Source organism: Rosa chinensis, chromosome 2 (assembly GCF_002994745.2).
Source record: "Rosa chinensis cultivar Old Blush chromosome 2, RchiOBHm-V2, whole genome shotgun sequence".
Taxonomy (NCBI): Eukaryota; Viridiplantae; Streptophyta; class Magnoliopsida; order Rosales; family Rosaceae; genus Rosa; species Rosa chinensis.
The window spans coordinates 572,078-587,935 of record NC_037089.1 but is presented as its reverse complement, the minus strand read 5'-3'; the positions used below and the strand labels follow the sequence as shown (position 1 = coordinate 587,935).

The 15,858-nt window shown below is 38.4% G+C and overlaps 1 protein-coding gene and 1 long non-coding RNA gene across 2 annotated transcripts; one reads left to right on the top strand and one right to left on the bottom strand.

The window, feature by feature from the left end:
* Positions 1-520: 520 nt before the first annotated feature.
* LOC112185572 lies at positions 521-12,076 on the bottom strand. Its single transcript, XR_002930329.2, has 3 exons — positions 11,942-12,076; positions 5,516-5,519; positions 521-550 (listed from the first exon to the last, which is right to left on the bottom strand). It is a non-coding gene; the product is annotated as an uncharacterized LOC112185572 (long non-coding RNA).
* LOC112185569 (mitogen-activated protein kinase homolog MMK1) lies at positions 11,900-15,606 on the top strand. Its single transcript, XM_024323829.2, has 5 exons — positions 11,900-12,319; positions 12,398-12,665; positions 13,405-13,737; positions 14,147-14,327; positions 15,202-15,606. The coding sequence occupies exons 1-5, from the start codon at positions 12,081-12,083 to the stop codon at positions 15,375-15,377; spliced, it is 1,197 nt and encodes a 398-aa protein (XP_024179597.1). The 5' UTR covers positions 11,900-12,080; the 3' UTR covers positions 15,378-15,606.
* Positions 15,607-15,858: the final 252 nt, after the last annotated feature.

Genomic DNA, 15,858 nt, shown 5'->3' with positions numbered 1-15,858 from the left:
TGGGTTTCTCCAGTCTTTCTTCTCCAAATCTCGAATCCACTCTTTCTCCAATCTTTCGTTAATAGTCTGAGTTCCAATTTCACCGTAATGGAACATATAGAGACATGGTTTCAATTAGTGCCGCCCTGCAACTCCTTCGAAAACAGCAACGCTTTGTCGGACCAAGCACTCAAAACATCGTCGTAGTCCAGCTTCAGCCATCAGCCTACACTATGGATCCTCCTGTAACGTCCCGTATCTTAATTTACCCGTTTACTAGTCATTTGGACTGTAAACGACAACTATTTTCACTTTTACTATCGTTTCGATACTTTTAGTGGCCCTAAAAGTTGACTTTTTGTTCGGGTCAAAATTTGAGAAAATTTCCTTCATGAAAATTGTAGAGGACGTTAAACCAAGCGCGTGCATATATGGTACGTAAAAATCGGAGTTCGTATGTGAAAGTTATAAGTGAAAAGGTGAATTTACTGTTCATGGTAACTCTCTAAATATAAGGAAACTTACCGAGGTAAGTTCCCCTTTCAGAACTTACCCTGACCCTCTCTCTCTCCTCTCCCTCTTCCCCCGCATCGCCCTCCCTTTTTCTTTTTCCGATTTCTTCACCGTCCGGCGTCCGATTGACGTGATTCTAGTTGTCCTTAGACCGTCTCTTCCTCCTCTATATGATGGTATCAATGGGTATCGGTGATTTGGCCGGAAAACCCCGAATTTATGCAATCATTTTTACTGTAGCAATTTGCTTCTCTGATGAAATTCTCCAGTTTTCGGGTATCTCCGACGGGGAAATTGGCTCTATTAGAAGCGTCTCGAGTCACTGATCATCTTCCCTCAAGACTTCTAGCTGAAATTTCCACGTTTGGAAGGTGAATTTGAAGGATTTCCAAATTGGTGGGTTTGGAGATTTCCGGGTTTGTGTTCATCGGCAAAATCGGAGCACTTCAAGGTATTTTCTCACTTGGTCACAGTTATGAAAAATGCTTAGAATGTTGAGATGATTATGTGGTTGAAATTTGGTGGCCGGAGGAGGAGTTGGCCGCCGCATGAACATTGTCAATCGTGAACAGTGCTGTGCGTGAACAGTGGTGGCGTTTAAACAGTAATTTAAATTTTTTGTTTTTTAGCTAGTTAAATCCTATAATTTTTGTAGAGGTTGAATATGTGAATTTGGTTGGAATTGGAGAAGTTTTTAATCGATTATGAATTTCTGAAAATTTAAGATTTCGATTATCGATTTTCGAGAATCCGACCGTCGGATATCTCTCGGTTCTGACTTGGAACCTTTAAGATAACTAATTGGTATTAGTGGTAGAATGTGGGTTGAATCCGAGAAGAATTGGAGAGATGATTTATGAGGATTCGATTTTGAGAATCGTATTTAATCAGAATAGTTATTCACGGAATAAAATTGTGTACAGGACGACGTACCGAGCTATTGCTCGATGACCGAACTCGAATGCGTGATCGTCGGAATAGTACTGTGAGTGGACTTTTGTTTTTAAGTAAATGATGCATGCATTTATTTTGAAATTATTGGTTTATTTAATTATCGTTTTATTTATCGAGCATGATATTTTGTCTTGGATTTTAATTTGACATTGATTTTTCATGAGTTTTGGATATGAATTTATTATGCTCGGATTTGGATTTGCTTCCAATAATGATTTTCAGAGATTGATTACGATTTATCTTGGTTATGATTTGCGCATATTAATTTGTTATGCGTGGATTCGAATTTATAATTCATGTTGATTTTTCGACGAATATATTTCCGAGGTGATTTCCGGAATTGCATATTATATTTTCATTCGTCGATTTGAGATTTTTAAAGGATTTTCGAAATGGGATTTCGATGGAGTTAGTCTTCATATTTATTTATCGACTTTCGGTTTTGGCATTGGGAATGCCTTGATGATGATCTTGGAATTGGTTTTGTTTCGATTTATGGAGATTATGTTTTATTATTATTTTCTCTCCTATTTATACGTTGATTTTGAGATTTTCTGGAATATTATCGGAAATGGGATTTCCTAAGGAATTTATAATTATTTATTATTTCTTGCCCAATTATTTTTGAATTTGAGATTATCTTGGCGTGTGGGACACGTCATTGGAAATTCTTGTACGAGAGTTGGGGAAGCCTTATGTATTTATGGATTTATATGGTTACGGATTACCCTTTTGCCATACTTTAGGTGACTTTTATCATTGCTAGCATTGATCGTCCGCCTTTGTGGCGAGGTGATGGGATCACCGAAGCCCGTCCGCCTTTGTGGCGCTCGTTACTGTCTTTGTGACAGTAATGCTGACGCCCAGTATCCTAATCGCTACACTTAGTGGCGTGTGGGTATATAACGGGAGTATATGGGAGTACTTTAGCCTAGGAGGCTATCACCCGAGCCTGGGAGGCTCATTTGTATGGCTATCATCTTCCCCTACTCTTTGTATTATTGCTGGGCTAGCGGGGTCTAGTCCGATTTTCACTGTAGCCAGCGGGGCTGGTCTTATTTCTTTTCTTGAGAAACGAGATTTCCATTTTTCATTATAATTTTTCGAATGTTGTGACTAGCGAGGCTAGTCGGTGTATCGTTTTGAAATTCTTGGTTTTAAAGCTAAATGAGTCTTCTTATTGCTGCATGCATCGGGTTTTTAAAGAAATAAACGTGGGAAAGTATGAAATCTTTTTCTTTTTAATTTGTTTATTTTGTCCACTCACGCTAATGTTTTTACGTACTTTCCCCTGGGCCCTTCGGTTTTCAAATGCCCAGTTTGCAGGCGAAATTAGATGAGGTCAGGCGTACATGGAGTCGAGACATAGCCAACAGCATTGCTTCCGCGTACTCATTCTATTTCTGTGTTCTTTGTTACCTAATGGAATAGTACTTCTCTGATAACCTGTGAAATTAATCTTGTAATGTGGGTTGAGACTGTTATTTGTGAAATTGGAGTTGTGATTTGGGGAGCAAGTGGCTCCAGGAGGATAAGGATGGGTTGATTTAGAAGTGTAAATTTTCTTTCTACAGGTTTTGGGTTGTTCATTTTAGGGGAAGTTCTGCCAAATTTTTGGAAGAATTTCTTCTAAGGTGGACCCCGCAGGGCCACTTCAGATTTCAGGGTGAAATATGGGGCGGGTCCTGTCACCTCCTCTTTCAGACTCTTCTCCTTTGGAACCAACTTCGCCAACTTCGACTCCACCACCGGTAACTTCTCCATTGAGCAGTGACAAATACTCGTGCCCGCGGCGGAGGGTGATGATGAGCTACTGGTGGAAGTCGTGGCATCAGACACCGCCATTCTAATCATCAGGACCTAGAGTTGGGATGTCCCTAGCCTGAATGCCCTGAGCCTGGGTGTCCATCGAAAATGGAAGGCCTAACTATTTTGGGCTTTGGAAGAATAATGATGTTTAGGGTTTGGGTTTTGGATTTGATCTGTTTCAAGGAAGAAGATGATGAATAAGAGAGAAAATTTAATGAATTGAGGGCAAAGTAGTCTTTTTGGTCTCATTTTACGAGTCACGTGCGACGCAGGTGGTCAAATTGACGGCGTCGTGACGGAAAGTTGAGCTAGGTACCACATTGATACGAAAAATTGAGTTTGGGTATTACTTTGATAACTTTGTGAGTTCGGGTATCATATTGTCAGTCACCCAAGTCTTCAGACTAGGGCTGGGCGTTTGAGGCCGAAAAACCGAGGGACCGATCCGGAAAATCGAGAAACCGACGGTTCGGGCAGTCTGTGCAGTCAAGTTTTACGGTCTGGGCTAGAGACCGAACCGATAACATCAAATACGGGCCAGTCTCAGTTTGTAACTTCTCTAAGTTCGAGTTACCCAAACCGACCCGATTATACAACCTTGTATACGTATCAGTTTGCCATTGGTCCATAATTATCCCAAATACCCGAGTCAAAACACGACCTCAGCCTCATTTGTTCGATTAGAACCCTAGTTCCCAATCTTCTTCCCCAATTTCTTCCCCAAATTCCACCTCAATCAGTTAGTCCACCAAAAGAAGCCAGTCAAGCCACTGACCCCCGATTTCTTCCTTCCATAAGTTCCATCCACTATCATTCTCTGTCTCTCTGATTCTCATTCTCTGATTTCTAATTTCTTGATTTTCTTTCTTCCATCCATTGACTCTGATTTCTTCGATCAAAAGAAGCCACTGACCCCGATTGGCAGATTCTCTGTCTATCTTATTCGCATTCTCCTTTTTCTTCCTTCCATCCACTGACCTCAATTTCTTCTTTCCCTCAAATCCTCAATCAACAAAGCTTCCCATCTGGCAAGTTTGCTACCAAGCATGGCCTCAGCTGAGACAACAGTCAAGTCAGCAACAAGCATGGCTTCGGGGGGTGCCGGAAATGCTATAATTCCGGCAACTTCAACAGCGGAAGCAAGCCAATCCAATCCGGCGAGTTCAACAGGTCTACCACCTGTTGACCCAAAAGGGAATGGGAAGAGGAAAAAGGGTGACAAGGCTGGAAAGTTTCGATCCGAAGTTTGGCTGCATTTTGAGAAAATTGAGAAGCCTGTGTTCGAAACAGTAGATGGGAAGATGCAGCAAGTTCGAACTGTCACTCGTGCCCAATGTAAGTATTGTTCAACTGATTTGGCTTGTGATCCATATGAAAATGGGACTAGTTCTCTTAGGAGACACATTCAAGATGTCTGTAAGAAGTATCCGGGTAGGGCTGACATAGAGAAAGGGCAGACGCTATTGGGTGGTGATGGGAGTCTAAGTGTTAATGGTGAACCTAGTCTAGCTGTTAAACTGTGGTCGCAAGATCGATGTAGGGTAGCTGCAGTTGAGATGATTGTGATGGATGAATTGTCATTCAGCGCAATTGAAAGAAAGGGTTTTAGGCATTTTTGTCCAGTGGCTGTTCCAAAGTGGGAGATTCCATCTAGGAGAACAATAGTGAAACTGTTTTTGAAGATGTATGATGCAAAAAAGGTGGAGCTGAGGAAGGAATTACATAGTCATAGTGTGAGTTTAACCACTGATACATGGACATCAGTGCAAAACATAAACTATATGGTGCTAACTGCACATTTTATAGATTATGGATGGAAGATGCACAAAAGAATTCTCAACTTTTGTGTAATTAGTAATCATTCGGGCAATAGCATAGGGAAGCTAATCGAATTATGCTTAATTCAATGGGGTATCGAGAAGGTTTTGACAATTAGTGTCGATAATGCCACGGCTAATAACCATGCAATTGATTATGTCAGGAAGAAAATGGTAAATTGGTCGAAGAAGCCGGTTTTAGGAGGGAAGTTTCTGCATGTGAGGTGTTTGGCTCACATCCTGAATCTCATTGTGAGATCAGGACTCACAATGTTAGATAGGTCAGTGGGTTCTATTAGGAATGCAGTTAAGTATGTTAGGAGCAGTTCATCGAGGCTTAAGGTGTTCAAGAAGTGTGTTGAGAAAGAGAAGCTAGAATCTAAGGAAATTTGTGTCTTAGATGTCCCAACTAGGTGGAATTCGACATTTATTATGTTGGAGACTGCCCTAGAGTTGAAGAAAGCCTTTTATAGGATGGTTGACGAAGAGGACAACAAGTACGAGAGCTATTTTGATGAACCTGAACCAGAAGACAATGAAGTGGAGCTTGAGGATGGTTTTGTAGTGGTTGATCCAAAGACCAGAAAGAGGATTGGACCACCAAATGAACATGATTGGGAGAAAGCTGCAATATTTGTGCAGTTCTTAAAGGTTTTCTATGAGGTAACCTTGAGGGTTAGTGCATCAAACAAGCCTACCTCACATCGAGCATTCCATGACATTGTAAGCATTCAAACTGAGATAGAGGACCTGTTTGATAGAGATGAAGAAGATTTTGAGCATGAAGCACACCGAACCCTTCACCATATGGCTGTAAAGATGAAAGCCAAGTTTACAAAGTACTTTGCCAAGTTGGAGGACATGAACCAGCTTCTTTTGGTAGCTCTCGTGCTGGATCCTAGGTATAAGCTTAGGAATTTTGGCAGTACTTGTCGGGATATGCTTGGATATGATGGTTCTCAAGTAAAGAAGGCATCGGATGAACTGAAGGAGTTAGTTGTGCAGCTTACTGACCTGTATGCAACTTCAAATGGACCTCAGAAAGGTAGAACCAGTTCAGAGAGTTGTATTACTGGTGGAAGGACTAGAAGCAGCAGCTCTAGTGCAAGGACCTTGAGTGGTAAGAGAGCTAACATGTTGAAGAAATGGAAAACAGAGTTGAGGGAATCAGAAGAGGTGGTTGTGCAACATGAAGTGGACAGATATTGTCTTGATCCAATTGAAGATCCACCTGAAGAAGAGCATTGGGACATTTTGATGTGGTGGAGGCTTAATGGAGTGAAGTACCCAAATCTGCAACTTGTGGCCAAAGATGTGCTTGCTGTCCAAGTTAGTACAGTGGCTTCCGAAAGTGCCTTTAGTATTGGAGGTAGGGTAATAGATCCCTATAGAAGTTCAATGACTCCAAGAACTGTGGAAGCCCTCATATGCATGCAAAATTGGATCAATTTTACCAGTATATCCGAGATCGAGTACTTTCCAACTACTGAAGAGTTCGAATTCTATGAAATAATGGAAAAAGGTGCTCGATTGTTTCAAACTTTCAGTACATTGCTTGTGTAGTTTTTGTTTTTTTGTTTTTTTTTTTTGTGCATTAAACTATTAAACTGAACTAATTGTGAGTACTTTTCATGTAGAACATCAACTTGAGGATACTGCCTCAAGTGAAAAGGCTCGTGCAGGAAAGCTCTCAAAGGCTGCAAAGATAACAATCGATTGTGATGCAGCAGGGGCTTCAAATACTTCATCTTGAATGCTTGATGCAGGATTGCAGGTTACTTGCTGTGTTTATTTTTGTTAATTTTTGTTGTTGTTGAACTGCATTACTGCAATGTGTTGACTAGCATTCTAGCAATGTGTTTTGCTGTGGAACTGCAATGTTTTCAACTTGTGTGTGTTACTTTTTAATTGTGAACTGTGTTAAAGACAATGTGAATGTGTTGTGAAGATATTCAAAAGACAATCGATTCCATGACAATGTGAAATTCATAATTGTGAAGTGTATAATGTTGTGGAACTGCAATGTGTTAAGGGAATTCAATCAATTCATAATTGAGATGTGTTGTAGGCTTGGAGCAATGTGATTATGTGAATGTGCTTGCTGCATTACTTGTCAAGACAATGTGAATGTGCTTGTGAAGTGTGTAATGTTGTGTTCGCATTTTCAATTTTGCAGGTTGTTGGAGGCTTGGAGCAATGTGAATGTGTTGTTATGTACCAATCCTTTGTGCCTATTGCTTCTCAATTCTTCCTGCCCATAAATTTATTCAATTCTATTGGACAATTTCAGTTTGTTCTATTTTTTTGTTTTCAGTTCAAACTTGTAGAGTTGTAATAATTTGCTTTCTCAATTTCTGAGTTTGGAACTTTGGATTATGGAATGAGTTCAGTTGCTGGAACTTCGTGAGTTTACCTTATCCAATTCTGGTATTCATGTGTCTGAGTTAAGTTGCTCAGTTCAATCAGTTGCAACTTCCATTGTATTTTGTAATCATTGTATTTTGTAATCATTAATGTGTTGTGTATGAGTTTTGTTATGTTATGTATCTCATTGTCATTGACTGATTGTATTGCATTGTCCCAAGAAGATGTTGGAAAACAGGAAAATGTCATTTCCCAGAAGGCAGTGGCTACTGGCTGGAAATCTGGTGTAATTTGTGTTAAATGACCGAAAGCCCGAGAGCCCGGACTAAATATAAATGGTTCGGGTTGCAGTCGGTTTTAGTATGAAAAATACTGAAGCCCGAACTGAGACCGATTAGTCGGGTTCGGTCTTGGGTCCATACAAATTCGAGACCGAACCGACCCGCACCTAGCCCTACTTCAGACACTGTTTGTGCAAAAAACCTCGAGTTCATTAATATTTCGATATTATTGTCTAAACTAGTTAGTAAAATAGTTTATAAGGAAAATTTCACAAATGATCACTCAACTATAACTCATTCGACACTTTGGTCACTCAATTTTTAAATATATCACTTTAGTCACTCAACTATTACTCTGTTAATCACTTTAGTTATCAAATGGGCATTTTATCTCACTTTAATCACTTCTCCCAATCATTCTAATATAGATTTCTCAATTTTTCACAATTAGTTGGACGAAAATATCATTAATATTATGGCAAATAATTTTTTTTTAATGAAAAAAATTAACGAAGTGACTAAAGTGAATAACAAAGTTAAAGTTGAGTGACCAAAGTGGTATATTTAAAAGGTGAGTGACTAAAGTGTCAAATAAGTAAAAATTGAGTGACCATTTGTGATATTCTCCCTAGTTGATAATATTATAGGAAATTTAGTTTACATAATAGCTTACAAATGGACCTATCGAACTCTACTATCGTGTTACCCTAAATAAATATAAGCTACTCATCGTTGCAAACCAGAGAGAAATATGGATTTTGATTTTTGGTTGCAGAATTTGGATGAAGAGAAATTTATAATCTTCTAATTCTCAGTTAACTGTTCATCGGCTTATGAACAGTACCGGCTCGAGCCGCGCCAGAATAGTAAATTGACGATTTTACCCTTTGTTTGTTGGCTTAATTGCGGTTTGCTGTTTGACGTTGGTATAAAACGTGCTCAGCTGACAGACGCGATATTGTTTCTCTCTCTCTTTGTTCTTGGCTCTGTGTTTCTGTTGTTGATACAGTGAAAGAGAGGGAGAGAATTGTAGAGAACAGGTTCTGCATGTCCTGATCCTGTTTGTTTTCCTTCGATTTAGGCTTTGTTTGCTGCTTGCATATAACTGATTTGAGGTTTCGGTGATGCAGGAGTCTACGGTTGTGAAATAGCGTTTGTCAGAGCCTTGGGTGTATGTGATTAGTGAGACTGTTGCTTAGTGGTACTTCACCGAAGGAGACTCGACTCCAAAGCGGGTTATCAGAAGTTCTTTAAGGTGATCTGTTTCTGTTGTTGATAGAGTGAAAGAGAGGGAGAGAATTGCAGAGAATAGGTTATGCATGTCTTCATCATGTTATTTTTCTTTCGATTTATGGTTTGTTTATTCTTTGCATGTCACTGATTTGGGGTTTCGGTGATGCAGGAGTTTGCGATTGTCAGATTGGGTAATTGGGTATTGATCTGAGGTATCTGGCTTTTTTGGTTTTAATTTGTGTTTTTCTTCTGGGTTTTGTGGTTTGATGCTTGGTTGCATCGTTTTTGTGGCTTTGGGTTTTCGAATTGCTTTGCTTTCAAATCTATTGAAATTGCTTTGGATTTTTGTGATCGGGTTTTCATCTTTTTATACCTATAGTGCCTAAAACCCAAAGCAATTGGTTTTATACTCTTTTATGCAACATAAAGTGCCTAAAACTACATGTAAAACCTGATTTTCATCTTTTTATACCTATAGTTATGAATAACTATGATCTGGAGGTAAAGACTAGGAGGTGGGTAAGTTATTGATTCTGCATATTGGCTTCGATTCTGCATGTTGGATTCCTCTAACTTGCTTATGAATGATTGTATTATATGATTTGGTTTGTGAATGATGTGGTAGATTTGTGGGGTAATCGTTTATTGTGTAGGTTTTGTTGGATGCTTTACAGAGTATACGATCTTGGGTGAGATTTTTTGATTTTGTTCTTCTTCTTTTTTGTTGGAAAATTGATATGGGTCTATTATTGATTTGGATTGGTAGTTTTGGTTTAGGGTTTATAGTTTGGCATTGTTTTGTGACTTGATCAAATCTGTTTTTGTTTTGGGGTTTTGTTGTTTGTCAAACAGAGAGGAGAGGAGCTCTTACTTGCTTGAAAGAAGGAGAGGGAAAGGAGAGGGGCTGTTCCTTGGTTGAAAGAAAAGAGGTGGAAGGTATTTAATCTGATCTGTTGGTTTATTGTGTTTTTTTTTTTTTTCTCTGAGCTTTTGTGATATATCTTTTAGTTTTTTGTTTTCATTGTAGTAACATGATATTGTCTGCATTTGCCAGGGATTTGAATGGACGGGAATGGGAGGTGGCAGTATTGTTTTTTCCTCTAATTTTGGGACTTTTGTTCTTTGTTTGCTAGATGCGGTTGTTTTTCTCTTGAGGTATAGTGTGTCATAATTGTTATCTCTTTCTCTTTTTATTTTGTATGCTTATTATGTTCCAACCTTTTGCTATGTGTTTATACCTGTCCTATTTGCAGGAATAGTGTAGGCTAAAGGGAGTGAATACATAACCTGGATATTGTGCTTTTTAGTTTATTTGAAGGGTAAGTGGGTTAGGACAGTGCCTTGCTCATTGTTATTGGTTCTGCGTATGTATACATATGTGTTATTTGTTATGATTTTTAAGAATTATGTCTCAAAATGTGTTGGAGTGAGGGAGGTGGGGATTTTGAAGAAGGATCCCGAGATCTTGAAGGAGCAGATTGATAAGTTGAATAAGCAAAGTAAGTTTACCTAAAGCTTTTTGTTCAAAGTCATAAGTTTACTTTCATCTGTCTCAAACCAAGAGGTCTGTTAATAGAGTGGTCATAAATACTTATAAATCCAGTATTTTGGATATCTAAAAACTATAGAAAGACTGAAAGTGATGCTCATCTAAAAACTAAACTTGGTGAAACAGAGTGTAAGCTGTGTTTGTTTTATTCATCAGCTTATATTTTTACTTCTATGAGTTACAGATTTCTTTCAATATTTTTTAAAACATATATATACATGTTTTTATTTGCTGCTACCTTTTTAGTGAGAATTGTGTCTTCTCTTTTGGTTTGTGTTATTGATTTTCTACTTTTGTCAAAATAAATATCTTTTATTCATTTTGTGAAAGAGTTATGAAAAGTGGAATCGCCCAGTTAATTGGTTACCTATTATTTTGATATTACTTATCAATACGTGTTATTTTATTAATGTTCAAGGATGTATCCGATGGATTGTTACATATTTCTCGGTGCAAATTAGTTGTTGAAAAAAGTGCTGCTAATTGACACATACATGTCTAGCATTAAAGTGCTGCTAATTCCAGGGTATGAAATTGTTGAAAACTAAACTTAGGGTTCAACTCTCAATTTCCACTCATAGCTTGAAACTTAAAAGTTAAAGACCAAGAATCAATGAAAAACATAATTAGTTGTCGAACAGTAATATTCGAATATGTCACTAAAGCGCATATTGAATCTTTATATACGTATGACAAAAACATATCCGTCGATAAAGGAAGAAGACAACTATTTGCTACCAATCCAGACAAAAACCCCCGCAGGTAACAACTACATGCATGTTATTTTCATTTGTTTACCTATCACTTCTTTGACTTCTTCTATAACTTCTTACTTTCATAATAACAGGGAAGGAAGCACTGAATCAGCAACATCATCCAGACACTATGAACAAAGAAAAAATGGATTGAAATACCATGTCACTTTTTTGTGTAAATAGAAATGGAGGCAACAACTTTTTGGACAACCTCCATAGCTAATCATCACTAGGCTAACAACCTCTCAGCAACTGATGTCACTTTTGATATAATCACTAGGTTAGCCTATAAGTAGATCACTGTATTTTGGAGAAGCTGTTTTAACAGCATTTGTAATATATATTTGAACATTACCAGAACATATATATTAATGGTAATAACAAGCTCCTCATATGGAGCATGAATCCATATATTTTTGAGAAGCTGTTTTAACAGCAATTATTTTATATATATGAACTAAATTTTCTATCTTTCAAAACTTGCACAGTCCGTTCCAAAACCCGCAGCAACGCGCGGGCATGTATGCTAGTAGATACTGTTACTTTGTTAGATGTGTTTGACCAAAAGGGTACAGCAAAACAAAACAGACGCACGCAAGTGATTTCCAAAGTCAAGTTCCCATAACTATACCCTTTCTCTCTAATAATCAGAACCATACACACACAAGTACACCACACACCCAACACTCTCTCTCTCTCTCTCTCTCTCTCTAAAAGCAATAGCTATTGGCTAAACTTAGGGCTGAGCTTGAGCTTCTCACTGCCAACAAACCCAAACTCCAGAAATAGAAAAAAGACCAACCAAATCAATCAATCAATCAATCAAATGGAAGTTGGAGGAGGAGGAGGAGGAGCTCAATCAGCAGACACGGTGATGTCAGAGGCGGGCCCCACCCAGCAGCCACCGGCACCTCATCATCAGATGGGGGCGGAGGCCATTCCGGCGACGCTGAGCCACGGCGGCAGATTCATCCAGTACAACATCTTCGGCAACATCTTTGAGGTCACCGCCAAGTACAAGCCCCCCATCATGCCCATCGGCAAAGGCGCATACGGCATCGTTTGGTGTGTGTATATTCTTCATTTCTCTTTCGTTTTTCTCGCAAACTCTTAAAGATTCAATCTTTGAATTGAAATATATAGCTCGGCTTTGAATTCGGATACGAGCGAGCACGTGGCCATAAAGAAGATTGCGAATGCTTTCGACAACAAGATCGATGCCAAGAGGACTCTGAGGGAGATCAAGCTGCTTCGCCATATGGATCATGAAAACGTTGTTGCGATTCGGGACATAATCCCGCCGCCGCAGAGGACTGTGTTTAACGATGTTTACATTGCCTATGAGCTAATGGACACTGACCTCCATCAGATCATTCGATCCAATCAAGCTCTCTCTGAGGAGCATTGTCAGGTTCTGCTCTCACATTATTTTCTACTCTTACTTTTGGATCATAGGATTTCGCATTTGCTGCAGTGTGTTATAAAAAGACAACTTCTTTGCCACTTGGTTATGTTTTTTTTTTCTCAACAATTCGGACAGATGTGAAGCTGTAAATTATTCCGCTTGTTGTTGGCATTGAGAAAGATTAAAATTGATTGGAGACCAATAGTTTTGGCTTGTAATTAAGTCATCAATCTTTTTTTTTTTTTCCCTCGATTGCTCTAAGCATAATTTGAAGTTAATAGATGAACTTTTAGCTTGTTCTTTCTCAGCTGCTGCAGTTTGTTTTCCATGGAGTGGTAGTTACATTTTTCTGTTCTAACAAATATAGAAGTAGGAGCTAGCTTCCTTAGGGTCACTTTCTGCTACATGTCAAAGTACTTAACACCTTAGAATATGCCGTCCCCACAAGCACCTGTTGATTACTAGATCAGCCCTGACTGAGACCACCAACAGGAAATGACAAGTTACAAACTTGGAAGATTGTTTCTTTTGACAAAAATATGTCTATAGAGATGTCCTCTCCGTAAAATTAGATGCGCCTTTTATTTAACTCTTTTCTTTTAGTAGCTTCTTGTTTGTTGAACTTGAACTCTTCTGCTTCTATGCTTATATACTATAATTTGAGATGTCTTCAGCTAAGGCTTTCCTAATTTCAACATATTGATCGGGTCCATGATCAAATAATTACTGTTATTTTTCTGTGCAGTATTTTTTATACCAGATCCTCCGTGGATTGAAATACATTCATTCCGCAAATGTTCTGCACAGGGACTTAAAGCCTAGCAATCTTCTCCTAAATGCTAACTGTGACTTAAAAATATGTGATTTTGGACTAGCTCGAGTCACCTCAGAGACTGATTTTATGACGGAGTATGTCGTTACACGATGGTACCGTGCACCAGAACTATTGTTAAACTCTTCCGATTACACTGCAGCTATTGATGTATGGTCAGTAGGTTGTATTTTCATGGAATTGATGGATCGAAAGCCATTGTTTCCTGGCAGAGATCACGTGCATCAGCTACGTCTGCTTATGGAGGTAAGTTGATTTTGTCCCTTTCGATCTAATTTTACTGTGTCTTTGGTCATCTATTATTGATTAAAGACAAGCATTTTGTATCTGTATGTTTTCGTTAGATTTGACAGAAGACTATTACTTGATAAAACTAAATGCATTGAAAAAGTAATATGGAAGTCATGGTTCAGGGTCATCAAATCAACAACCTTGTTAGCATCCTTCCATGTCAATTTTGTTTTACATTCTATGTTTTCTGCACAATCTAATGTCTAGGATCATGAAAGATAAGCATAACATCTCTCACATCTCTAATATCTGGAAATTGATGTTGAGTTTGGATTTTGAAATTTCAATTGTCACGTCTCAAATCTTACATTTGTAATGTAGATATCTATGTAAAGTGTAATTAATGATGACAAATCACCTGCAGCTGATTGGCACCCCATCAGAGGCTGAACTGGGATTTTTAAATGAAAATGCTAAGAGATACATTCGGCAACTTCCTCTCTACCGCCGGCAGTCATTTACTGAGAAGTTTCCTCAAGTACATCCTTCAGCTATTGATCTTGTTGAAAAGATGTTGACATTTGATCCTACAAAGAGAATTACTGGTAAAGTTACCTTTTCTACTGCCCTTTGAACATAAGAATCACTTTCTGTACTTTATATGTCCTTTTTTTGTCTCAGCATAACTAAGCCTCCTACTTAGTTCGTCCTTTTCATATGTGGCAAATGTGGATCTACAGCTCCTCTGTGTTGTTTGTTGAATATCTAGGGCATCTAAGTGTATAGTAGGTATTGGGTTAGTATAGTATCCAACTAGGTTTGCACATGTATTAGTGACTTTTGCATTTTCAATCATTGTGGCTTATGTTGTGTTTTGATAAGGATGCCATTTCTTCAGATTCTTTTTCTTTTGACAAATTTATTTAAAAAAATGGAAAAATTTGGTAAGATTGCAAAAGATATACTTAGCTCGTACCTTTTATGCAGTGATCCATGGAAACCAACCCCTTTTTGTCTCTTAACACCTTATAGTTTTGTTTTATATCAAATTGAAGATCTTGCTTCTTCTCCGAACACTTGGCATCATGACCCATCAACATTTTAACTTCATATGACATTTGGATAAGAGAAATTTTTGATGTCATTTCCCATGATTAGCCACACAAACTTTGGTTTGCAAACTGTGCAATGCCCGCATTCCTTCAAGAAAGTTGTGGGGTTACCATATCATTGTTGCAGTGGTGTTTCTACCTGCCAATGTGCTATGGAATACACTGGCCCTTTGATGGGTGCTGAAATTCATATGCCTGTTTTAGGTATATAGTGATCGGTGTTAGAAGTTCTCGTAAGAAGAACTTGTTAATTATGCTCAGGAAGCATATGTTACTGTTTGACATCTTAGTAATTGCTATTTTGTTTTCAGCTTTTTATTGTTGGCTCTCATTTTTTTTTTTTTCCTTCAATTTTCATATGTTGCAGTTGAAGACGCACTAGCTCATCCCTACTTAACATCTCTCCACGACATCAGTGATGAACCTGTTTGCATGACTCCCTTCAGCTTTGACTTTGAGCAGCATGCACTGTCTGAGGAACAAATGAAAGAGTTAATCTATCGAGAAGCTCTTGCGTTTAACCCTGAGTACCAGCAGCATTGAGGAATGAAAATTTCTTTTCATTTTGGTTTTCATTAGTGTGTTGTTTACGTTCCATGTCTTTGGTGATCGGATTGATTTCTTCCTGTAAATATGTTCCATCCAAAAGTGGAAGGTATTAGATTGGCGGTATTTGATTTAACTGGAAATCCGGAACGGTGATAATGGATGTTTGTATCAAGCTTTCTGTTTATTTAGTTATTGAATTAAGCACTGCTGGGATTAATATTTCTTGAAATAATCCAAAAGCTTGAAAATCAATTACATCTGCGTGCTGTATCCTTGTTTCATTCATCATTTATCCTCGCCAGGACATGCCTTGGCCTAGCTCTACAAAAGCTTGAAAATCTTTTCACTGCCGAACAGCCTCCAGTACAAGCCTCCGGTACTAAAACTACCGACGAAAAGCACCGTGACATAAAATAGCAAAACCATCGGATTCCTTCATTTTGAAAAACTCGGAGAGTTTGATATGAATTCATTC